Here is a 26,431-nt window from a genome sequence, read left to right as displayed (position 1 = left end):
ACGCTCTGCTACTCCGTTCTCCTGAGGCGTGGCCACATTGGTAAGCCTATGTTTAATCCCTTGGGTACGCAACCAGTTTCTTAGGGAGCTTGCCATAAACTCCCCTCCCCTGTCTGATTGAATAGAGGACACCTTTTCACCAAGTTGCCTTTCTACCCTTCTTACCCAGAACTTCAAAGTTTGGGCAACGTCAGACTTTTGCTTTAATGGATAGACCCAGCCAAATCTAGAAAAATCATCCACTAGGATTAAACAATACTTGTTGTGGGAGACACTTGGTGGAAAAGGACCAGTTATATCAGCATGAATCAATTCCAGTGGTTTTTTGGTTTCTCTCTGGCTTGCTCTTGCTACTGGGCAAGCCCTGCTTTTAACCTCCTTGCAGATATTGCAGTCTAAGTAATTATCACAACTTTTTATGTTTTTCATCCCCCCACACAACTCCAATGTTTTGTTTAGCACCTTATAGCTAGCATGAGCCAGACGCCTGTGCAGGAGATGAATACACATATCATGGGTCGGGACATTTTGCACATTCGCAACCTTAGATTCACACTGCAGTACATACATATTAGTTCTAAGGCTAGCATTTGCCAACACTGCCCCATTTTGCTTTATCTGGCACTGGTCTCCCACAAAATTTACTTCAAAGCCTGCTTTTGCCAAATCAGGAATGCTCAGGAGATTGTTTTGCAAACTAGGCACACACAACACATTCCTGAATGTGTGTCCCAGCTGTGGGAACACAACCTCCCCCTCACAAACCACATTAGCTTTCTGGCCCGTAGCAAGACTTACATGTTTTTTCTTTGAAGCCCTAGCATCAGTTAGCAGTCCTTTTCTTTTACAAAAGGTTTGAGAAGCTCCACTGTCCAGAACCCACAGCTCCTCATTTTCTTGACCATCTGCAGACACCTAAGCAGTAGACTCTCTCTCTGCTGCCTCCTGTGCGTCTGCTGTTTTTGTTGCTTTCTCGGGCAGTCCCGCAGCAGTTGTCCACTGGACTTGCAGCAAAAACACCTTCTTACTTTGTTGACCACCGGCTGGTCTGCAGCAGCTCCTCCTGGCTGTTTCTCCGGCTCCCGACACCTCTGCTCTTCCCGGCTGTTGTTCCCTCTGGGATGCTCCAACAGCTGGGCTGAGGTCATCTTTCGCTCTGCACGCCTGTCCTCCTCTGCATACAACCGTCTGGTCACGTATTCCAGAGTCAGCTTATCAGTCTCTACAGACTCGAGGGAGTTGACCAGCATATCATAGCTGTCATCAAGGGAACTCAGGACTATAAAGACTTTGTCCTCTTCCCCCACAGGCCTCCCTCTTAAGGCTAGCTCCTGGAAACAGCCTGTTAGGAATTTTAGGTGGTTTACCAGGGAGTCCCCCAGTTTCTTCCAACACCGGTACAGTCTCCTGGTCAGTGTTATCAGTGAGCCAGCTGTCTCTCGCACATGGACAGCCTTGAGCGCATTCCACGCCTCACTTGCCGTCACCTTATCAGCTACGTAGACTAGCTGGCTGTCGTCCACTCCAAGGATGATCGTAGCCAAAGCTTTCTCATCCTTTTCAAGCTGGGCCTCTGCTAGTGCCAGCTTTTCATCGTCGTCCTCATCCTCCTCAGGGGGCTGCGGTGGAGTTTCCACCACCTTCCACAGGCCCTCACGCTTGAGGAAGTGTTGCATGCGGACCGACCAGGTGCTGTAGTTCGTGGCCGTCAGCTTCTCCAGCAACACGCCAGTTCTGGACTGCTCCATCCCTGCAGCTCACCTCCAGCACCCACAACTGCCACCTGTACTCTTGCGCAGCGGAAGCGTGCTGGGCCCATAACCCTGTCGCGTATTCCACGCGGCGTTTTCAGCAAAACACTAAGAGTTCCAGGTTTTTCAGTGCAGTCCTTTTTTTTTATGTGAGCTATATACAGGCATTTACAAAACAAACAGTCCATACAGAGTACTTACAAAGGAATACTCTCCACCACAGCACCACCACACTACAGCATAACCACCACACCACCCTGTTAAACAGGCTTTCCTTTTTAAAACAGGTGATAGCCAATTACACTAATCACACTCCTGCTGAGTCACTCTGACCCAGCAGAGTATTGCATCATCCTGTTGAAGCCTGCAGACTTATCCAGTATCCTGCGAATCCCAACACTGTGCTCAGTGGTTGAGAGATCCGGTGGCTAGGAGATGAGAGGACAGAAGTGACTGGAGCGAAGTGGGAGGAACATTAATTGGGAGCACCTGCACTCTGAGAATGGTCGCTTGTTCTTTTGTTGCATTCATTAAACATTAAACCATCGGCTGTGGTGAGGACTGCAGGGCCTGCTCCCTTCCAAGGCCTTTTCCAGCTGACCCAGGGGGTGGGGCCCAGGCCCTCACACTCCCAGCTACAAAAGGACTCCTGTTGCAATGCTTAGAGTGTGGGGCTGGACTCATTTGGAACAAACTCCTGGGGAAGTGTGGGGTTGACCATAACATCCTTCTGGACCGTCTAGAGCGGCTGGGAGCTGGGGGCACTGTTATACTGTGGTTCCGCTCCTTCCTCCTGGGCTGTGTCCAGAAAGTGGTGGTGGGGAATGAGTGTTCAGACCCCTTGGCCCTCAGGGTTCCGTCTTCTCCCCCATGCTTTTTAACATCTGCATGAAGCCGCTGGGAGGTTTGGACTGGGTGTCCCTCAATATGCAGATGATACCTAGCTCTACCTCTCTTTCAAATCAGAACCAGTGAAGGCGGTGAAGGTCTTGTGCGACTGCCTGGAGGCGGTTGGACGATGGATGGCAGCTAATGGATTCTTGATTCCTGACAAGACAGAAGTACTGTTCTTGGGGGACAGAGCGTGGGCCTGGTCTTGAATGGGGTAACTGTGCCCCTGAAGGACCAGGTGTGCAGTCTGGGAGTCATTTTGGACTCACAGCTGTCCATGGAGGCGCAGGTCAGCTGTCTACCAGCTCCACCTGCTACACAGGCTGAGACCCTACCTGCCCGCACACTGTCTCACCAGAGTGGTGCATGCTCTGGTTATCTCCCGCTTGAACTACTGCAATGCGCTCTATCTGGGGCTACCTTTGAAGGTGACCCGGAAACTACAACTAATCCAGAATGCGGCAACGAGACTGGTGACTGGGGGCGGCCGCCAAGATCACATAATACCAGTCTTGAAAGACCTACCTTGGCTCCCAGTATGTTTCCGAAAACAATTCAAAGTGTTGGTGTTGACCTTTAAAGCCCAAAATGGCCTCGGCCCAGTATACCTGAAGGAGCATCTCCCCCCCCCCATTGTTCTGCCCGGACGCTGAGGTCCAGCGCCGAGGGCCTTCTGGCGGTTCCCTCATTGCGAGATGCAAAGCTACAGGGAACCAGGCAGAGGGCCTTCTCGGTAGTGGCGCCCGCCCTGTGGAACGCCCTCCTATCAGATGTCAAAGAGATAAACAACTACCTGACATTTAGAAGACATCTGAAGGCAGCCCTGTTCAGGGAAGTTTTTAATGTGTGACATTTTAATGTATTTTTAATCTTTGCTGGAAGCTGCCCCAAAATATTATTATTATTATTATTATTATTATTATTATTATTATTATTATTATTATTATTATTAATTTATTATTATCATTATCATTATTATTATTATTATTAATTCTGTTACTGGTAAGAGACTGCTTTCTCTTATCTATGGCCAAGGGGGGAGGAAGCTGAGCCCCAAAGCCTGACAGCATCCTTGTTCTGTGCCTCTATGGATAGCTATGGTATTAGAGTCCATTCTGATAGTCCTGCATTTTGCTGAGGCTCGGGAGTATATTTGTTTGAGGGTTTCTAAGAAGTTTGAACCAAATTTCATGTTAGTTAGTACTGCTAATAGGTTCTTCCACTCTAAGCAATCAAAAGCTTTGAGGATGTCTAGGGACATAATTGTCAGTGGAAGCTGTGTTCAATCAGATTCAGTAGTTTCTTGATGGGGTCTGTTATATTGCAACCAGGGATGAAGCCAGTCTGGTCTGGGGCTATTAACTTGTGTAAGAATTTTTTTTGGCGGTTGGCCCAAATTGATGTGAATATCTTTTAGTCTTGGTTTATTAATGAGATTGGGCAGTATGATTCTACTTTGAGGTTGTCTTTCAGTGGTAGTTGGGGAATGTGATTTGATGTTGTCTGGGTTGGTGTTGGGGTGGGGGTGGGAATGGGGATCTCTATGAAGGTGTGGGGCAGGGGAGGTATTGGTTGTGTTTCCAATATTACTGGCATGGGGTAGAGGAAAAGGGGGAGGGGGTCACTAGTCTGTCAGCTGTGTTGCTGCAGGGTTGTCAAACTATGGTTTGATTTATTTGGTTGATGTTGGTTTGTTGTCTTGTGTGTATATTCAGTGGGACGATTCTATGAGCAGTGCTTGACTGTACCGGTTTGCATTGTCATGTCGTGTCTGTGGTTTCTTCTTCCTCTTTACTGTCATCCAATTACTTGTTGTTGTTTCGTCATGGCTGTCGCTTTGTGAGTCTGTCGATTGCCATTCTGGCGGAGGGTCGAGTCCGAGGTTCTTCAGTAATTGCAGGGCTTTAGGTATGTTGGTATACGTGTGCTGTGCTGTGTTGGTTGTTACAATGAGGTGGAAGGGGAAGCCCCATCAGTACTTGATCCCTGCTTGTTGGAGATGTTGGGTAGGCTTTTTCTCCAGTTTAGGGTCTCCTGAGATAGATCCTGTAAGGCCATGATGGGGTTTTCAGAGATTGGTTGAGTTTCTGAGGTTGTTCCATACTTCTTTATTTTTGTAGCAGGCGAAGCACATGATGATATTTTTTGGGGGGCGTTGGTTTTCAGCATGGGTTTTAGAGCTCTGGGAGTGTCGGGTTTGGAATTGTGGTTTTTAGCCAGTGTACTATGAGGTCTGCTAGGCTTTTCTCCCCCACTTTTTTGGGAAAGTTGTAGATGTCCACTTGTTTGATTCTCATTTCTGTGCTTTCTGTTTCCAGGGAGCTTACCAGTTCAGCCAATTTATTATTCACACATGTGTTTTCCTCTCGGTACTGCTCTACTATTCTTTCTTGCATTTGCTTCTTGTTCTCTAGAGTTCCCACTTTGGAGGTCAGGTCACTGATTATTATCTGCAGGGGAGACACTGTGATCTTCAGTAGTTCTGCTAATCTCAGTTCCATTTCCCTCAGGTCTCGTTCTGTTGTTGTGTTGTTGTCATTTGGGTGTGTGTGTTGTGCTCTCAGTGCTGTTCACCATCTCCCAGGTTGGTGCCATCTCGATCTCCCTGATGCTCTTGGTTTGATGAGCATCAGTTTGGTTTGATGGTTTGGTGTCCTTTTGGTGTAGAGCGTGTTACGGTTAGGAGTTGTGGTAGTGGTGGTTCCTAGGTGTTGTTGGGTTGCTGAACATTATTGATTGGTGGCTTTTACAGAGCATCTGGATTAGATGGCCATTTTTGTCATGTCTGGGATGTGTTTTAAGGGCTTCTCTGGGGTTTCCATAGTTGTCCCAGTGGTGTTGGTGAACAGCACTGAGAGCACAACAGACAAGCAGACAGACAAGTAAACCAACAGACAAACAGTTGACATAAAAGGGGGACATAAAAGGCAGAGATGCAAGAGACCGATGGGGTGGGGCCAGAGGGAGGATGGGGGGGTTAATTTTGGATACCCCCGTGCGTACAATGGGGAGGAGTGGGTCCAATTAAGGGTGGGAAATGAGATTAGAGAGTTAAAAATTTAAGACAGGCAGGGTTGTGTTCAGGAACCAAACCAAACCAAACAAAGACAAAAGGGAGAGAGGAAGAGGAAGAGGAAAGAAGGGATAAAAAAGGAGGGAAGTTAGAGTAAAATATAAAGACCAAAAAATGAGAGAGAGAGAGAGAGAGAGAGAGAGAGAGAGAGAGAGAGAGAGAGAGAGGAGGGTGGAAATAATAACAGTAATGATTAAAAAATTGCAAGTCCAAGTTATGAATGTATGAGGTAGGTGACCACAAAGGGGGGTTACTATTGAAAGTGGGTGTGGAGATATAGGTCTGTAATTTTAATTATTTTAATTATTATTATTTGTTGGAGGGGAGGAGATAAAAGAAAGGAGAAGGAGGCAGTAGGAAATTTAAGAGTTAAGAAAGAAGGAAAGAGAAAGCAAAAAACAACAAAACCGAAAAAAAGAAAAGAAAGAGAAAAAAAGAAACTGAAGATGTTGAGGTGGTGGTGCCTGGAAGTAGTATATATACTATCAAATGATAAAAGTAAAATATATCTATATATGTAGAAACTCGCTTTGAGAGGGGGAAAATAAAATAGGGGGGAAAGGAGGGGGGAATGGAAAAGTTTTGTTTTAAAAGAGGCTGATGGTAGTAATGGGAAGGTGGGGGGAGGGAGGATTCCCCCCCAGAGACAAACACACAGGGACTCAGATTTTTATTTTATTCTTTTTTCTATTTAATACAAAAATGAGAAGAAATAATAATAATAATAATAATAATAATAATAATAATAATAATAATAATAATAATAATAGAATAAAAATTAGAAGGACAGAAAATCAGGGCTGAAGTGGCGATCCCAGGAAGTGACCTGTTCAGGTCTCCCTTCTGGGCACCTCCATTTTAATTCTTAGGAGTTAGAAAAAATAGAGGTAAAAAATCCTCCCTGGCCCTCCTGGTTCTCACCTACCTCTCCTCTTTCTTTGGTGTCGGTGGCAGCCACTTTTTTCTTTGTTTTCCCTTTGGCTTCAGAGGCCTTCAGGCCCTGGAGCTCTGCTGGGGCATTGGCTGGGTGCTCTGGGTGCCAGTGTTGTAAGCCAAAAATGGCTTATCTTCTGAGTTAAGCCAATAAAACTCAGAGACAAGGGGAGTTAGGAGTCCATTGTTGTTTATTGCAAAGCAATAGGTTACAGTCGAATCTTTTTGCAAAACTGCAACCCCGCCCAAGGGTCTGGGCAGGGGTATTTATAACATTTCAAACAAAGGATTTCAGTTTTCACCAATCATGTACATCATTACCTCATTTCATCTTTAATACACATGTGCAATAAGCATTGCTAACTAAACTTTGATTCTCACCGTGATTGTGTTAGTATGCATGTTGGGAAGCCATTTGCACCATGTATCAACTTATGTTCTAGCTTATGAACTGTATCTTTGTGATTGACGTATTAGCTGTCCTTCTGTCCCAGTGGGGCACGGCAACTTGCCAAATCATCAGTTTCATAAAGCAACAGGTTACCATAACTTCTCTGTTAGAAGCATATTCAAAGATTTATAGGGGTTCATATTATCACATTCATTATGGCCCTTTGGGCCACTACCACACCGGCACGGCCAAGGTCACTGGGGAGAGTCTTGGCGGCTTCCCCTGCTGACTCCCGGTTCCCCTCCGGTGGTAGCAGCGGCGGCCCTGGCAGACTGGAGGCCAGCCAGGCAGCGCAGTTGGAGCTGGCTGTCTTCAGGAGCTCCATGCTGCTGTGGCACCCACCATCTTGCCTCGCCGGAAGTCCATGAGCCTTTTTAAAAAAATACCTCAGATCGCAGCAAAAATGTAAAGTCAATTTAAGAGTGGTAAAATGAGAAACTGCAGAAAGTTGTGCCATTCACAAGGGTGAGTGTGTTTACCCTCCCCCTGATTAGATTACCCAAGCCTTTTTTGCCTGCACATGTCCTAGGTGAATAAGGGAGCTATTATTGCAATCACAACATCATTGTGGATACACACACTCCATTGCCAGAAATGCCCCGTCTATTTTGATCTGTTTTCAAATGGACACAGGCCACATTCACACCATATACTATACAATTTTAAACAGTCATGGCTTCCCCCGAAGAATTATGCAATCTTTAGTTTGTTAAGACTGCTGGGAGAGACCCCTTTCAGAATTAGAATTCCCAGAATGGTTTTACACTGTTATGTACTGAGCTTGGGTTGTCTAATGACTCTCAGCACTCTTAAGAGGTCAGAGCTCTCAGAAATCTTTGGGAGAAGCCATGACTTTTGGCGTCATAGAGCTTTAAATGTATGAGTGTGAATGTGGCCTTACTGCAGGGCAATGCAGAATCAAACTGCAAATAAGCTTTTGTTTTTGGAATGAAGCTAGTTTTTCAAGAAACACTTTTCGGGGGCAAAACAATGTGCAATGGATCTCAGTTGTGTGTGGATTGCATAGAAAGCACAAGTGCTCAGTTCACTTTGATTCTAGAATGAAAAGTCTGTATCCAACCCCTCTCTGCCTCCTACATTGTGTGTGGGGAGGGGCTCATTTAATTTCACTGCACACAGGTGGTGTAGTGACAATAAAGGTTTATTTATTTATTATTGTTGTTGTTGTTGTTGTTGTTGTTATTATTATTATTATTATTATTATTATTATTATTATTATTATTATTATTATTACTACAGGCAGTGCCACAGGTGGTTAATGGCATGCTTCAGCCTGACAATAGAATCCTGGAAGAAGCACTGCAGGATGTGGCAAGCAGTCTCAGAGACATGGCCAGGGTGTTGAAGAAAATGCATGGTAAGCTTGATATTTCCCATTTTCATTCACAAACTATTGCTCAGCCATTCATAGGACAAGGACAGAAAAGGTAGAAAGCTGGAGAAAATAGCATAAAAGTGATATGCACTCTAAAATGGGAGTAGCAAATGCCCTCCAGATGTTGTTGGATACAACTCTCATCATCCCTGATTATTGCTCATGTTGGGTGGGGTTGATGGGAATTGGAGTCCAAAGACCCCTGAAGAACCACAGGCTGGCTATCTAAAAGACAACAGTTGTGTGTGTAGACTATGACTGTGCAGAAATATGGAAAAGTCTCATGATGTGATCCTGACAACAGAATTCAACTTCCTGAGAATATTACTGCCCTGTGAAAAAGAAAGTGCAGATTCAGCTACTCAAAGTACCGGTAGTTCCATTGAAATGAATGAACCTAAGTTAGTAATGAGTTTGCTCTGAGTAGAACTAGCACTGGATAGGATCAGCACGGGAAACCCAATGAAGCCACTGAGGGTTGCCTGCTTGGCAGTGACCTGTCACATGACTTTCTTGGTGAAACATTCATTTGTGGAATGCCCTCCATTGTGAGGTGTGTCAGTCTCCCTCATTATTAGCTTTCAGGAGAAATTTTAAAACACTCCAGTTTACCCAAGCATTTGAGAGCTGAAAGTCCTGCCCCTGGCACCCCTGAAATAATAATCTGAGAATAATTTGAGAATAGGAACAGTTTTTTGGCGTTTTTAGAATATTGTTTTCAACTGTTTCAAGAAATCTCACTAGTCTTGTTTTGGTATTGATGTGTTTTCTGCATGGGCTCCTTTGGAGAAAGGGTGTCATATAAATTTAATAAAATTAATAAATAAACTGACTTTACCAGTTTTGGAAATGTGAAATTTATTTTTGATCCAGTTTTATTTTTGTTTTTATGCTTCACTTCCTAGATTACGTGGATCCTGCAATATTCTACGGTGTGATACGGATCTTCTTTTCTGGGTAAGTACAGCATGTACGGTATACTTTTTACTCTCCAAACGTTTTCCAAGTAGGAGTAGAGGACAAGCAGGGGTACACTCTTGAGAAAATCCACACTCTAGAAACAGCCACACATGCTGCTCTTATTTCTTTATGCATTTGATTCCATTTATGCATCATTTCCTGTAAAATAAGTTGAGGTGAGTCCACAGTGAAAACATCAAGGATAACTTTTTATTTCATTTATGAATTGCTTCCCACAAGGCATCTTGAAATTATTTAAAATGCAATAAAAGCACATGCAAAACAATTGTATGCATTGTATAAAAGCGGCTAAAACATTAAAAACATTAAAACAACAACACATACATAAAATCAATTCTAATCCATTACAGATACTAACTGGGATAAAAAATCTCAACCTAAAAGGCTTGTTGAAAGAGGAATGTCTTTAACAGACCCCAAAAGACTGGTGAATGCCACTGGATTCTTCCTCTTCGCTGCTAGAAAGGGGAGTGGAAAATTACATACCAGTGGCCTTAGTGACTCCAAAGATCCAAATCACTGAATTTATTTATTTTTTAATTTATTTTTATTAATTTTCCATTAAGAACCTCCAATTTATAACAAATCAAATCATAATCCAATTCAAAAATTAAAATTAAATTAAAAAACAACCAAATTACAATCCAAATTGTTAATTATTAAATTTCACACGGACTTCCCATATTCTGGACCTCTGAAGAACTCATCTCAGATAGTTATATTTCTGCCCTCTTGTTGTTTTCATATTTTCCACATTCCGATCTTAAACTCTCAAAGTCCTCAGTCCCTGGCTGATCGATTCTCAATCATGTTAAACAATCATATATCCAGTTACAGATAGGTAGCCGTGTTGGTCTGCCATAGTCAAAATAAAAAAATTCCTTCCAGTAGCACCTTAAAGACCAACTAAGTTAGTTCTTGGTATGAGCTTTCGGTATCTGAAGAAGTGTGCACTGTTTCTCAGTGATAGAGCTTCTACTTTGCCTGCAGATGGTCCCAGGTTCAATCCCAGGTAGGGCTAAGAAAGACTTCTGTCCGAAACCTTAGAGAGCCACTGTCAGTCAGTGTAGATAATGGTCAATGTGTGCCAATGGTCTGACTTTGTGTAAGGATCCTATGCTCTTTTATTCTTACTCTTCCCCAATAGTGCTCAGTATCATCTACATTAACTGGCAGCATCTCTCTAGGGTTCCAGAAAGGAGACATTCCCAATTCTTGCTGGAAATGGAGCCCATGACCTTTTGCACACTCAGCCAGTGCTCTACCATTGGGCCTCAGCCCTCTGCCTTTAAGAGGAACAGAACTGTCTCCCAGCGACAGTTCCACATTGCTTGGCAAAAATTCTCAGAATGCTGCAAGGTCTTCCAAGCTGTTGAAAAGGAGTGGGTTTTCCAGCTTGCATTTTTCTTTCTTGTGTATGTGTGTGATCATTTTAATAAAACAACTGCCTAAAAATTGAGCCTTGCTGATCTCCAGAGTCGCACCTAACATCTGGTAGGGTCAGGTGGCAAAGGATGGCTAATGAGACTGCATACAGCTTGAGTCCTAAGTGAGCCCAATCCTCATTTCTATCTAAAGCACATTTCCTGCAATGTGTCACCAAGCAGAGAGGTATGAAAGCTTTGCAATTCACATCTGTTGCAGCCAGAGAATGCTCTGAAACTCTGCTAATCAGGGTTGCAACTAGAGGCTGGCTCCTTTGCAGATATAGTGGATGTTATTATTAATATTGCTGTTGTTATTTCATTTATGGGAGAAGATGCAACTCTGAAGAAGATTGCACATTTTCTATTTGCATTGAGACAGAATGCTGTGCCTTGTCAGGGAGATCCAGAACGCGAAGTTTATTTTATGCTTTTACTCATTGAGGTTTTATTCTGGGTTTTGTGCATTCATTTTTTCCGTTCTATTTTATTTTAACATTACATGTGGGAACCAATGGCACTGCAAGCAATAGCCTCCAGAAGATCAAAAGAGACTACGAGGCTCTCAGCAGGAAATTGAAGCAACTAAATGCACAAATTGTCATCTCGTCTGTCCTCCCAGTTGAACGACGTGGCCCAGAGAGAGGGGGGAAAATAGTGGAAGTGAACAGCTGGCTTAGCAAATGGTGTAAACAGGAACGGTTTGGATTCTTAGAACACGGACTGCAGTTTCTTGAAGATGGACTTCTGGCAAGTGATGGGCTGCACCTCACAACGGTTGGGAGGAATGTTTTTGCCAAAAATCTCAGAAACCTCATCAGGAGGGCTTTAAACTGACTAATGTGGGGGAGGGAGACAGTGCTCCTGAAGGTCACAACGTCAGGCAATACCAATGAGACGGGAACATGGAAGGTGCCTAAAGAAGCCAGGGTGGCTATCTAAAGAACTTTTAACTGAGTTAAGATTAAAAAAGGATGTGTACAAAAAATGGAAAAGGGGGGAAACCACCAAAGAGGAATTCAAACAAATAGCCAGCACGTGTAGACACAAAGTCAGAAAAGCTAAAGCACAGAATGAACTCAGGCTTGCTAGAGAGGTTAAAAGCAACAAAAAAGGCTTTGTCAGAGCTGCTTGAAGATCCTAGCTCACAGAGGATCACGCTAGCCAGCGATCATTAAGTAAAAGTCTTTATTGAATTACAGTTTCCATTCTCACGCTGCTGCGCGCAAACTCTACGTCTAGTAGCTAGATCGGCGAAGCTCCGTCTGAGTCTCCGCCCCGTGAGCACCAGCTTAATATCCTAGCCTTGCTCCACCTTTTCCGCCTGACTGTCCTCCTCTGGGTCCCTCTACCCCCCGGGGCCTCCTCCTTCCGGGATTCTTCTGACGCTGACCCGGACCCTCCTGCCTCCTTGCGCCGGGCTTTAGGACCTGGTTCCCTTTCGGGGCTGCTTACTGCGCCGCCTTCCTCTGCATTTGAACTTGGCGCGCGCGCCCAACCTTCCACCTTCCTCTTAACCGTTTCTTCGCTCCCCGATGGAGGTGTGGCCACTCCTGACTCATGCCCTCCCTCCTGTGGTGAGCTGCCAGCGCTTCCCCCCTGGCTCCCTTCCTCTTCCCTGCTTCCTGGCGGTGACGCTGGTCCCGATTTCCAGCTGCTCCCCCCTGAGTCCCTTCTGGCTCTATCTTCCTGGGGTGCCCCCCTTGCCCTGGCCACTGGTGCTCCTTTCTGTGAATCCTCTGATTCACTGGAAAGACTAGGAGATCTCGGGTCGTCGTCATCACTCATCTTTTCTTCTGCCTCCTCCCCTTCGCTCTCTGTTTCCTCCCTTGCCCGTGCCTCTGCTCCTAAACCCCTGACATCCATCCCCCCCTCGAAGCCCCCCATTCCCCCCTCCCCTCCTTCCGGTGCTGGAGCTGGGGGCTGCTGTTGCAAAGGGACGAACGTCGGATATCGGTCGCTTCCCGTGGCGGGCGTCCATCTGAAGTCTTCCGGTTCTTCCTCCCTGCTCTCGTCGACGACGGTCACCTCCGCTTCCATCTCTGTGCCGCCGTGCTCGAAACCAGGGTCGTCCCCGAAAATGTCCATGTCCGTCTCTCCCTCACTTCCTCCTGGCGGCGTTGCTCGTCCTGAGCATTCCAGCCACTTTCTGCGGAACTGCTCCTCTGGCCTATCGTCCCACCAATACGAGGGTTCCGAGGCGGATCCCGAGGGTGACCCCTCCGGGGAACGGACGTCTCGTGTCGGTTCCTCGTCCGAGTCGAACCCCCGGAACGTGCTGGCCGAAAGCGTGGGCGTGAAAAGCCAGTCGTCGAAAAAGTCTGCTGGCATAGGTCTATGTGGGAAGAGGGCATGAAACTCGTCTTTGAGCAGAGGTTCGTCTAAGGCGTATCCCGGCACCCAGCTGTTCGCACTGGCCGGGGTGCCCTCCTTGGCGAGAAAGTATTCTACCCCCTCTTCCCCCCATCTGGAGTCCAAAATCTCCGTGACTTCGTTGATGCGCTCCTTCTGTGCCACTTCCGCGTGCCCTGTTCTGTCTCTGGCCGGACTCGGCGCCGTTCCGGGTTCCTGGAACCTGTGCGGTGCCTTGTAGGGAGTGAGCACCGATCTGTGGAATACTGGATGCATCCTGGAACCCTCCGGAAGTGCCAGTCTGAAAGCTACCGGGTTGACCTGCTCTTCGACTTGGTAGGGCCCCAGTTGCTTATGCCCTAGTTTCTTCTTGGCCAACGACCTGGCCGGCACTGCATGGGCTGCTAACCAAACCCAGTCTCCCACGTGGAGCTCTTCTCCAACCCTTCTGTGCTTGTCTGCTTGTACCTTGTATGCGTGCTTGGCCAGCTCCAGGTGGCGCCTCAGCTGATCGTGGACTTCCTGCAGCTCCGACGCAAACGCATCTGCTGTCTGCGGCTCCCCCTCCCCCATTCTTTCCAGTCCCGGGAAGGTTCTGGGGTGTCTCCCGTTGTTGGCGAAGAACGGCGTGACCCCCGTGGACACGTGCTTCGTGTTGTTGTAGGCGAATTCGGCAAGCGGCAGGTAATCCACCCACGTCGCAGGCTGTTGATTTGCATAACATCTCAGGTACTGCTGCATGATGGCATTGACCCGCTCCGCTTGCCCGTTGGTCTGCGGGTGTCTCGCCGACGCCAGGTTGATCTTGACGTTCAGGAAGCCCATCAGCTTCTGCCAGAAATTCGAGATGAACTGCCGCCCCCGGTCGGACAGAATAGACCGTGGCAGACCGTGAACCTTGAACACGTGGTCTATGAACAGTTTGGCGGTGTGCTCCGCCGTGGCCACCTTAGCACACGGAATGAAATGGGCCATCTTGGAAAACAGGTCCACCACCACCAGCACTGCCGTCTTGCCCCTTGAGCTGGGCAGATCCGTGACAAAGTCCAGGGCCACCCTTTCCCAAGGTTCGACCGGAGTTTGCAGCGGTTCCAACAGTCCGGCCGGCGGTTTGTGCACCGGTTTGGCCCTCTGGCAGGTGTCACACCTCGCCACGTAGTCTGCGACCTCCCCTCTCATTCCAGGCCACCAGAAATCCCTGGCTACTAATTCCACCGTCTTCTCCTTGCCAAAGTGCCCGGCCGTGGGCGCGTCGTGCAGCTGCTGCAGCACCTTGGCTCGAAGTTCGTCTCCCGGCACGTAGATGGCCCCTTTACGGATGAGCAATCCATCTCTTAGCTGGAAACCGTCGGCCGCTGCCTTGCCCCTTTGCACCTCTGCCATCTTTGCTCGTGCGAAGGAGTCCCCCTGCAACGCTCGTCGCACCGCCTCTAGGTCCACGGTCGCCGCGGCGCACGCCCACACTGTCGGTGCGAAGATGTGCATGGCGGCCGCTGGAGTTGCGTCCTCCAGATACTGTGGCTTACGGGAGAGAGCGTCTGCCATGATGTTGGTGTCCCCCGGGACATACTCTATTCGGAAGTCGAAGTTCGCAAAGAACTCAGCCCAACGTATCTGCCTCTGATTCAGGAACTGTGCCGTGCGCCAGTGCTCTAGATTCTTGTGGTCCGTGCAAACCTGCACCGTGTGCTTGGCGCCGATCAGAAAGTGCCTCCACGCCTTGAACGCTGCGTGAATGGCCAGCAACTCCCTGTCCCATATGGTGTAGTTCTGCTCGGACTTGCTGAGCTTCCTGGAGTAAAACGCTCCCGGTCGCCACACCCCCTGCGGGTCTTTCTGCAGCAGGACCGCCCCCACGGCTCTGTCCGAAGCGTCTGTCTCCACCCTCATCGGCTTGCTGGGGTTGACATGAAGCAGCTGCTCTTCCGACGCGAAGAGACGCTTGAGTGCCTGAAAGGACTGCTCCGCCTGCTCTGTCCAAATGAACTTCTTTTTCTTGGAGCTAAGCGTGTCAGTGATGGCCGCCGTCTGCATCGCGAAGCCCTTGATAAACTTGCGATAGAAGTTCGCAAAGCCGACAAACCGTTGGACCTCCTTCCGGTTGCGCGGGCTCTTCCAATCCAACACCGCTCGAACCTTGGCGCTGTCCATGGCGAGCCCCTTGTCAGACAGCTTGTAGCCCAGAAAATCCACCTCCGTCACGTCGAATTGGCACTTCTCCAGCTTGGCGTAGAGCCTATGTTGCTTTAGCCTGCTCAGCACTTCCTTGACGTGTTTGTCATGCTCCTGCTGCGACTCCGAAAAGATCAGGATGTCATCTAAGAAACAGACGCACGTCTTGTAGAGAAGTCCCGCCAACACGTGATGCATAAAAGCTTGAAAAACGTGGGAGCCATTTTGCAATCCAAAAGGCATAACTCTATATTCGTAGGTCCCCAGTGGCGTGAACATGGCTGTCTTCCACTCATCACCCTCCCGCATGCGAATGAGGTTGTACGCCCCCCGCAGGTCCAACTTGGTGAACACTCTGCCCTTCCGTACCTTTGCGAGGAGGTCGTCAATTCGGGGCATGGGGAAGTCCGATGGCCTAGTCACACTGTTCAAAATCCTGCAATCCACTACGAGTCTCTTTTGGGGCGTGTCCCGCTTCTTAACAAAGAATACGGGACTGCCCCCCACTGCCTTGGACTCCCGGATGAAGCCGCGCTGCAAATTATGATCAATGAACTCCTTGAGTTCTTGCAGTTCGTCCTCTGACATGGAATACAGTCTCCCTTTAGGCAGCGCCGCCCCCGGCAGCAGGTCAATTTTGCAGTCATATGGTCTGTGAGGGGGTAGCCTGTCTGCCTCCTTCTCGCAGAAAACTTCCAAAAATTCAGCGTACTTGTGGGGAATCGCTTGCAGCGTGCCGAGCAGCAGCTGTGACTCCTCTTCCTCTCCTTCCTGCCTGGGCACGATGCAGTGTTCAGCACAAAAGGAAGAGCCGAAGATCAACTGCCTCTGGTACCAAGCCATCGTTGGGCTGTGCTTGTCCAGCCAACTCATGCCCAATACAACGGGCGTGTCAGATAGTTGAGTGACGTTGAAGCTGATGATTTCTTTGTGATTCCCAAGTCGCATCACCATTGGTGGCGTCTGCTTCACCACTTGCCCCCCGAGCAGCTCCCTGCCATCCACCGTGACAACCTGCAGGGGCAGTGTGGCCGGCAGCAACTGCACAGCGTGCCTGTCGACAAAGTCCTGCCCTATAAAGTCCGCATTGCTGCCTGAGTCAATGGTGATTGGCACGTCTATGGTGATTCCATTGGGCAGCTGGAGAGATGCTGTGAGCCTCACTACTGGTTTGGGCGGGAGGGGGTTCACGGGCTGTAAAATCTCTGGGGACTGCGTCACTAACACGTCTGGCTGGGCCCCAGTGCCTCTTCCTCCAGCCAGACCGCGTCGTTTCCCTGCTGTGGTCCTCCTTGCTGCGTTGCTGCAGTCACCATTGCTGAGGCTGCAGTGAGCTTGTGGGGCCTCTGGGGACACTCTTTTGCCATATGCCCTGGTTCCTCACAGACGTAACACTTCCTGTTCCCTCTAGGAGGCTTCGCTTTCACTGCTGCCGGTGCTAGGGCTCTGGTTGCTGACTGAGCCCTTGCACCTCCAACCTCCATAGGTTCGGCTCCTCCTCCTGGCGGAGGCGTGGATTGCGCCCGCGCTGCTTCTCTGGGAAGGAAGGAGGGGCCCCCGGCTGGTTCGCGCCCTCCACGCCCTTCGTCCTTGCTCCACGGACGTCCTTCCAGCCTCACCCCCACTGCCAGTGCCCTCTGAACGACCTCCTGGGTGGTTCGGGGTCTCTCCCCCCTGGCGATCTCATCTTTAATCGAGTTGTGCAGCCCCTCCCAAAAGAGGTCTCTTACAGGAGCCGAATCTCTGTCCCATTCCAGGGCACTGACCAAGGCGAAAAAGCGGGCATGATACTGCCTGACGCTGGCCCTCCCTTGTCTCAGCCCATGCACCTCCTTCCGTGCAAGATCCACGTCAATACTTGATAAAAAGCACCCATCCATCGCTTTAATAAAGGCATCCGCATTCTGGAGCGCCGGATCCTTATCTCTCCATAAATTGCGTAGCCATGCTTTCGCATCCCCATGCAGATGGGACATGATGAACCCCACTCTCTCTTGTTCATCTCTAAAGTCTTTATGCAGCAGTTGCAGTGCGCACAGTACGTCGGCTCTAAAGTTGGGATACTGTTGCAGGTTCCCATCGAAGTGAGAGACCAGCCCGCCTGTACGTCTCGCCAACCCAATTCCCTCCTGCCGGGGTGTCTGCTTTGTCAGCACGTCTAACCTGACCTGGAGATCCCTGCAGGCGGCAGCTGCCTCCTCCTCTCTCTTCCTGGATGCGAGAACCTCGGCGTTCAGTTGTGCCACTGCTTTTCTGAGGTCCTCTATCTGCTGCTCAGCCGTCATGTCGTCTGCCGTTCGTGAGCTCGCTAGTAGGCACCTGTTTCTCTCCCCTCCTCGAGGCTGTAGATGCCCACAATGGAGAGACGGAGCTTACTGTCAGAGCTGCTTGAAGATCCTAGCTCACAGAGGATCACGCTAGCCAGCGATCATTAAGTAAAAGTCTTTATTGAATTACAGTTTCCATTCTCACGCTGCTGCGCGCAAACTCTACGTCTAGTAGCTAGATCGGCGAAGCTCCGTCTGAGTCTCCGCCCCGTGAGCACCAGCTTAATATCCTAGCCTTGCTCCACCTTTTCCGCCTGACTGTCCTCCTCTGGGTCCCTCTACCCCCCGGGGCCTCCTCCTTCCGGGATTCTTCTGACGCTGACCCGGACCCTCCTGCCTCCTTGCGCCGGGCTTTAGGACCTGGTTCCCTTTCGGGGCTGCTTACTGCGCCGCCTTCCTCTGCATTTGAACTTGGCGCGCGCGCCCAACCTTCCACCTTCCTCTTAACCGTTTCTTCGCTCCCCGATGGAGGTGTGGCCACTCCTGACTCATGCCCTCCCTCCTGTGGTGAGCTGCCAGCGCTTCCCCCCTGGCTCCCTTCCTCTTCCCTGCTTCCTGGCGGTGACGCTGGTCCCGATTTCCAGCTGCTCCCCCCTGAGTCCCTTCTGGCTCTATCTTCCTGGGGTGCCCCCCTTGCCCTGGCCACTGGTGCTCCTTTCTGTGAATCCTCTGATTCACTGGAAAGACTAGGAGATCTCGGGTCGTCGTCATCACTCATCTTTTCTTCTGCCTCCTCCCCTTCGCTCTCTGTTTCCTCCCTTGCCCGTGCCTCTGCTCCTAAACCCCTGACAGGCTTTTATGGGTATGTTCGTAGCAAAAGGAAGAACAAAGAAACAGTGGGGTCACTCAGAGGAGAAGATGGTGAAATGCAAACAGGGGACACAGAAAGGGCTGAACTCCTCAATGCCTTCTTTGCCTCAGTCTTCTCCAATAAAGAAAACAATGCCCGACCTGAAGAATTTGGAGCAAATGATTCAGCAAAGGAAACACAGCCCAGAATAACAAAGGAAATAGTACAAGAATACTTGGCTGGTTTAGATGTATTCAAGTCTCCAGGGCCAGATGAACTGCATCCAAGAGTATTAAAAGAACTGGCAGATGTGATCTCAGAACCACTGGCAGTCATCCTTGAGAATTCCTGGAGAACAGGCGAAGTCCCGGCAGACTGGAGGAGGGCAAATGTTGTCCCTATTTTCAAAAGGGGGAAAAGAGAGGACCCAAATAATTACCACCCAGTCAGTCTGACATCAATACCAGGGAAGATTCTGGAGCAGATCATTAAGCAAACAGTCTGTGAGCACCTAAAAAGGAATGCTGTGATCACCAATAGTCAGCATGGATTTCTGAAAAATAAGTAATGTCAGACTAACCTGATCTCGTTTTTTGACAGAATTACAAGCCTGGTAGATGAAGGGAACACAGTGGATGTAGCCTACCTTGATTTCAGCAAGGCATTTGACAAGGTGCCCCATGATATTCTTGTAAAGAAGCTGGTAAAATGCGGTCTTGACTATGCTACCACTCAGTGGATTTGTAACTGGCTGACTGACCGAACCCAAAGGGTGCTCATCAATGGTTCCTCTTCATCCTGGAGAAGAGTGACTAGTGGGGTGCCACAGGGTTCTGTCTTGGGCCCGGTCTTATTCAACATCTTTATCAACGACCTGGATGATGGACTCAAGGGCATCCTGATCAAATTTGCAGATGACACCAAACTGGGAGGGGGGGCTAACACCCCAGAGGACAGGATCACACTTCAAAACGACCTTGACAGATTAGAGAACTGGGCCAAAACAAACAAGATGAACTTTAACAGGGAGAAATGTAAAGTATTGCACTTGGGCAAAAAAAAATGAGAGGCACAAATACAAGATGGGGGACACCTGGCTTGAGAGCAGTACATGTGAAAAGGATCTAGGAGTCTTGGTTGACCACAAACTTGACATGAGCCAACAGTGTGACGCGGCAGCTAAAAATGCCAATGCAATTCTGGGCTGCATCAATAGGCGTATAGCATCTAGATCAAGGGAAGCAGGGGCGCCGACTTATAAAAAAGATTGGGGGAGCCCGCGAAAGCTCATGAATAATAAATAAGCTCATGAATATGCAGATAAAGTGGCGCCGCCTCCTCATGAGCGAATAGGGGAGAGCGTGCTGCGCCTATTAATCAGCTCCGAAGGAAATTGGGTGGAGCTTTTGCTCAGGAGGGAGGGCAGGAGGCATGCAGCCCGACCCTGTGCATTTTGGGCTGAGGGAAGGGCGGCGGTGGCGCTCTGCTGGAGGGGCGCCCGAGATTATTGGGGGGGCAGAGCCCCCCAAACGAATTTTTGAGGGGGCTCGGGCCCCCTCAAGCCCCATGGAGTCGGCGCCTATGAAGGGAAGTAATAGTGCCACTGTATTCTGCTCTGGTCAGACCTCACCTGGAGTACTGTGTCCAGTTCTGGGCACCACAATTCAAGAAGGACACTGACAAACTGGAACGTGTCCAGAGGAGGGCAACCAAAATGGTCAAAGGCCTGGAAACGATGCCTTATGAGGAACGGCTAAGGGAGCTGGGCATGTTTAGCCTGGAGAAGAGGAGGTTAAGGGGTGATATGATAGCCATGTTCAAATATATAAAAGGATGTCACATAGAGGAGGGAGAAAGGTTGTTTTCTGCTGCTCCAGAGAAGCGGACACGGAGCAATGGATCCTAACTACATTAGGAAGAACTTCCTGACAGTAAGAGCTGTTTGACAGTGGAATTTGCTGCCAAGGAGTGTGGTGGAGTCTCCTTGTTTGGAGGTCTTTAAGCAGAGGCTTGACAACCATATGTCAGGAGTGCTCTGATGGTGTTTCCTGCTTGGCAGGGGGTTGGACTCGAAGGCCCTTGTGGTCTCTTCCAACTCTATGATTCTATGATTCTATGATTCTACATTTGTCTCTTCCACAAGTCTCCCAATAAATTTGGGGAAAGCAACATCTGATTGGTTGAAAAAAATTCTTGATGTACCTTGTATTCTTGGTACTCCTTGTGCCTCTGATGGTTTCAGCTACACAGTGGCGTAGCGTGGGGGTGCCAGGGGTGCCGGCCGCACCTAGCGCAACATTTGGGGGGCGCGTTTGGCCAGCCCTCCTCAAGGAAGCAGGAACCCCACTGTCCTTGGACCTCCTTCGAAGGCTAGCGGTGGGGCGGAGAGACCTTCTCCCGCCGCCAGGCTTCGGAAGGCTGCTCCGAAGCCTGGCGGTGGGGCGGAGAGCAGTGGCGTCGTGTGGGGGGTGCAGGGGGTGCACGCCGCCTGCCATGCCGCCCTGGCTGCTTCAACCGCGTCCGACAGCCGGCTCGAGGCTCCTTCCGGCCGGGTCTCCCGACGGGGCGCTGCTGGCGGAGGCTCTGGCACCAAGCGCCATGCCGCCCAGGCTCAGGTCGTTGTCTGGACGCGCGCAGCCCGCCAAACACGCCATCGGCGGCGCTCTAGTGCCTGCGCGCCAAGACCGCCCACCCGCCCTGACGGCCCCCCCACCCGCGCCGGAGGCCGGCCGACGCACTGGCCCCAGAGCCGCCCCCTCCCCGCGCCAGAAAGAAGCCCCCTCCCCGTGCCAGAAAGAAGCCGCGTCGGGACTAGCCGGGCCGGGGAGGGAGACCGAGAAGGCTGCGCCGCGACGCCCAAAGACGTGCGTCTTGGCGCAAAGGGGCCCGCGGCACCCAGACGCGGAAGGGACCCTCTCCCCCTGACCCGCCACTGAACTGCAATTTCCAGCTCCCTTGGCAAATCCCAGTCCCCAATCCCCAAGATGCTTTATTTGAGGCAGGGGTCCTTTAATTGCAAAAACAACACCACGGAGGGCAGTAGTCACCACGACGTTTGCCCCAGAGTAGAACCGTCAGTATTAATGACCATGGTTAGGGGTTAGGGGGCGCAAATTACTTGCCTTGCCCCGGGTTAGGGGGCGCAAATTACTTGCCTTGCCCCGGGTGCTGATAACCCACGCTACGCCGCTGCAGCTACAGATTTATATTTCTGTAAATCTTGCAAGCCATGTGTGCCACACCTCTGGGTCTCTCATTTCTTATGATGGTACTCTCCACTTGTACCAATTGTAAATGTAACATTCCATGCCACTCTTGGTTTGGTTTGGTTTGGTTTAGTTTTTATGTGTTGGTCTCATGGTCTCTATTGTGATATGGGTTATATAAACAAAGTGAAATATACTCAGAGTCGAGAGTGGAGTTTAATAAAAAATACTTTCGATAAAAGAATACTATTTTACTAACAGTACTATTACTACTATAGTTAAAGGGGAGCAGGCGGCGCTGTGGTCTAAACTACTGAGCCTCTTGGGCTTGCCGATCAGAAGGCTCCCAGTTTCTGCCAATCTAGCAGTTCAAAAGCACACCAGCACAAGTAGATAAATAGGTGGTGGGAAGGTAAATGACATTTCTGTGCACTCTGGCACCCATCATGGTGTCCTGTTGCACCAGAAGCAGTTTAGCCATGCTGGCACATGACCCGGAAAGCTGCTGTCTATGGACAAACACGGGCTCCCCCCCCCAATGCTTTTCTTTATGTGCCCCCTCGCCCAGCTTGTCTGGAATTTTGGTTTGGGTTGCCATCAGTATGCTGATGACAGCCAACTCTACCTGTTGATGGACTGCCATCCTGGCTCGGCCCCAGACACACTGATCAGATGTTTGGAAGTTGTGGCTACATGGGAGCTGGTTGAAGTTAAATCCTTTGAAGACAGAAGTCCTTTGGCTCGGTCGGGACGATATGGGATTGGGTGGACAACTCCCATCCCTTGTGGGGGTGCAATTAGTGCCTGCGCCTTCCATCAAGAGTTTGGGTGTAATCTTCGATGCCTCCCTTTATATAGAGGCGCAGGTTGCAGCTATAAAAAAGGCAGCATTTTTCCATCTCCGTCAAGCTAAGTCTCTCTCCCCCTGACCTTACCACTGTGATCCATGTGACTGTCATCTCCAGGCTTGATTACTGTAACTCACTCTACATGGGGCTGCCCTTGAAACTCCAGTGTGTGCAGAATGCCACAGTGAGACTCCTTCTTGCCGCGGGAGCACATTCATCTGGTGCTATACCAGCTGCACTGGCTCCCAGTGGAGTACAGGATCAGGTTTAAACCTTTAAAGCCCTATATGGCCTAGGACAATTGTACCTATGTGACCACCTCTTCTGCTAACGGTCTGTTAACAACAACACTTTGAAGATCCCGGGCCCCAGGGAAATTACACTGGCCTTGACTAGAGCCAGGGCCTTTTCAGCCATGGCCCTGGCCTGGTGGAACGCTCTCCCACAAGAGACTAGGGCCCTGTGGGATTTGACATCTTTCCACAGGGCCTGCAAGATGGAGCTGTTCCGCCAGGCCTTTGGGCAGGATGCAGTTTAACTTAGGTACTTTCCTTTGTATAAAGCAAGCCTGAAAGAGGCCCCCAACCCACTCACAGGTATGATCAGTGGAAACAGTTGGTCCTGGCAAGTATTAACCACTCTCAATTCCAACCTGATTCCACCTGCTCAGATTTTAACTTGTCTGAATTAATTATAAGGTGTATTTTAATTAATTGATGTCTATTTTTATGCATACTGTGTTGTTTTTATGATGTTAGCCGCTCTGAGCCCGGCCTCGGCTGGGGAGGGAGGGATACAAATAAAATTTATTATTATTATTATTATTACTACTACTATAATTACAATCTAGTATTATTACTACTGCTTATTGGATCTACCATGCAGCTCCTTGAGACGCAATCTCTCACTGCCTTTACTTCCTTTTAGATGGAAGGACAATCCTGCCCTGCCAGAAGGGCTGATCTATGAGGGTATCTCGGACAAGCCTCTGGTGTACTCTGGGGCGACTGCAGCACAAAGCACCACACTGCACACCTTTGACGAACTTCTTGGAATCCAGCATTGTAGGGAAAGCAGTAAGTCTGTTGCTTTGATGAACTGGAGACATACATGCACTGCATGTGGTTTGTGTAGATGGCCTGTGGCAGGGCTGTCCCAAGACATTTTGGCAGCTGAAGTGAACCACAAAATGGTGCACCCCTGCCCCAGGGAAGAAGGAATGAGTGAATATCTAGATTGAGAACAAGAGGAGGGGGATCAAATCAGCCTTACCTGACAGTTGAAATGGGACTCAAACTCCATCATGGGGTGGGAAGGGGCCCACTCTGAATCATGCTTAGCAGGTGCAGAACCCAGAAGACCCCAGAGGACAGCCGCTGCCAGTTCCTTCCTAACTCTAACCCTAACCCTATTCACTGAGAGGCCACTGTAGAGGCGACACAGTAGAGGAGCCGTGGGTGCCCTGCTGTGCACGTGCTACATCACCCCACCATGTGCACGCTCACACTTGATAACATAGCAAGCAAATGCCAGGGTTCATGGAGATGTAGAGTGTTTGCCCCACAGCATTTGTGCGGAACCTGGCGATTGCGTGAGGCCCCAGGCACCTGCAGTTGTGGGGGCAAGCCGGTACTGCTGGATGAAGGGCTGCCAAGGAAGCAACGGCTCCAGCCTCCAACACATGGCAGCAGGCAATGCATTCATGATCGGGAACCCTGGTTGCATGGAAACCCACACGTATAGGTGACCAGACTTCCCTTTTCAATATGCACAGTCAATATGCACCTTATAAGCACCCTTCAGATGCTGTAGACAACTCCCATCATCCCTAGCTCACATAGCCCAATGGTTAGGGGAGTTGAAGCTCCAACTTTGGCTACCAATGTAGGAAAGGATCACAGAAAAGAGAGGAGACAAACACACAGTTTATCCACCTGTGGTCTGAAATGGTATAGTTCACCAGGTATGGTTTTATCATCCTGACCTTTATTTATTACTGGGATGGGGGAAATGTTGAGCCTGCAGACATTGTTGGACTCCCAACTCCCATGAGCCTAAGCAGCATGGCCAATGGGCAGAGATGATGGGAGCTGGAGTCCAGCAACACCCCCATTCCTGCTGCATAACAGTACAATATTTATTTATTAACACACACACTGTTGAACTATTAATCCTACTCACTCATCTTCTCTGTGTCCTTTTGCTAGCCACATTTTTGCATGGAATGAGGGAGTACATGCCCCCTCACCATCAGGCCTTCATTGAGGAAATCCAGTCCCTTCCCCCACTGAGGAGTCATGTGCTATCCTCTCGCAAGGAGAAGCTCTGTTCTGCATATAACATGTGTGTGGCAGCCCTTTCTGACTTGAGGACCTACCACATTGCCATGGTCACCAAGTACATCATTTCAGCAGCTCGCAACGCCAAAGCGAAGCCAAGTGAATCCACTTCTCCAAACCCGCCATCTTTCCTGGAAGAGAGAGGGACAGGTGGCTCCGGGGTTCTGAGCTTTCTCAAGAGTGTCCGGAACACGACAAAAGAAGCAATTATAACTTTTTAAAAGCTTGCACTTTTTCTGCGTTGGGGGTTAAGCTAGGATGGCCAATGACGTAGCACTACCCAAAAAAACAACAACAACAAAACCAAATTGGCACAAAATGTTTCTGTGCTTATTTATATGTATCGGTGGAAAGGTAGAAATAATTACTATAATATAAATGGAAACTGGATACATCTCATCACAGCAGCACCAGATTGACCTAGGAGCTTGCTCAATCTGCTCCCTGGCTGCTGTCAGTTGAACAAATATAAACTCTCTCCTGCTCTCACCTTTAGGTGGCAGTGCAAGGATTTCCGCTTGTGCAACAGCACTTCCCCCCATTCCCAGCTCCCATGTGCACCCCTGCCCTCTCCAAATCTGCTCGGGGTGTGTGTGTGTGTGTGTGTGTGTGCTCTAGAATAAATTCAAGGGGAAGTGAGAAGAGAGGGGAGTTTCCATTGTGCAAGCGAAAGTCCTTGCACTGATAGCATGAGTTACTTAGCTCTACACTGGATGCAACTGTTTCTTTTTAAACCAGACATAGGCTTAACTTTACCTACTTAAAATAAAGCACAACTTTTTTGGCCCTGGAAGCACATCAGGAAAACTAAGAAACTATTATGGGTGCCACAGTTTACCACTTTCTCACCCACCCCACAAAAAAAGCTAGCAAAATTCCTATGCCCCCCACCACAAAGCAGTGTCTGCCCTCCCCCTCTAAAATAGATGCCTCCCAAGCAACCAGAATAAGCCCTTGCTTTATTTTTCAGGGCTCTGAACAAGCTCCATGTGGTGCTAGGGAGCCCATAAGTGCCAGCAAAAAGTGAACTGAGATGTCACTATCCTTCAAAATTCACACTTCTCTAAATTTTGAGATGCAAAATTTTACAATAATTTTATATAAGTTGGAATCTAGATACAAATGTCTGTAAGTTTCTTATCACAATAAATGCAATAGAATGTGCTTAAAAAATGGGTTGATTTGTTTTGGTTCACTGTTCGTATCTGCTGCTTGGTGAATGTGCTTATATGTAACATTGATGCAAATTCATGATTGCGCAGAAGGGGCTTTGGGTTGCAAATTCAGGAACATTTCCTTGAGCTTGGTATGGTCAAACATCCACAGATGAAGTTTCATAGATACCCATACATACATACAGGGAACATTGTGTTGACAATGCAATATTGTGAACTGGCCTTTAGAATTTAGAGAAAACACAAAGCTGTTTTCTCTGTGCGTGCAAATATCCATGTCAATTTATAATAAAATATCTGTTTTTCTGCAAGTAGTTTCAAT

General features: G+C 48.9%; 1 protein-coding gene across 5 annotated transcripts in view; it reads left to right on the top strand.

Moving 5' to 3' along the window:
- The window catches only part of LOC308573991 (indoleamine 2,3-dioxygenase 2-like), a 68,740-nt gene extending 43,514 nt beyond the window's left edge, over positions 1-25,226 (top strand). For all 5 annotated transcript variants that reach the window (XM_081171457.1, XM_081171454.1, XM_081171456.1 and 2 more), the window contains 4 exons: positions 8,360-8,477; positions 9,401-9,452; positions 23,523-23,671; positions 24,803-25,226. In XM_081171457.1, coding sequence (XP_081027583.1) covers positions 8,360-8,477; positions 9,401-9,452; positions 23,523-23,671; positions 24,803-25,155 — 672 coding nt within the window. In that variant the 3' untranslated portion in view covers positions 25,156-25,226. The remainder of the gene's footprint in view (positions 1-8,359; positions 8,478-9,400; positions 9,453-23,522; positions 23,672-24,802) is intronic.
- The last annotated feature ends 1,205 nt before the right edge of the window (positions 25,227-26,431 follow it).

This window comes from Podarcis bocagei (genome assembly GCF_964188305.1).
Source record: "Podarcis bocagei genome assembly, chromosome: 15".
Classification (NCBI taxonomy): domain Eukaryota; kingdom Metazoa; phylum Chordata; class Lepidosauria; order Squamata; family Lacertidae; genus Podarcis; species Podarcis bocagei.
The sequence above is the reverse complement of the archived record's forward strand: the minus strand, read 5'-3'. Positions and strand labels throughout refer to the sequence as shown.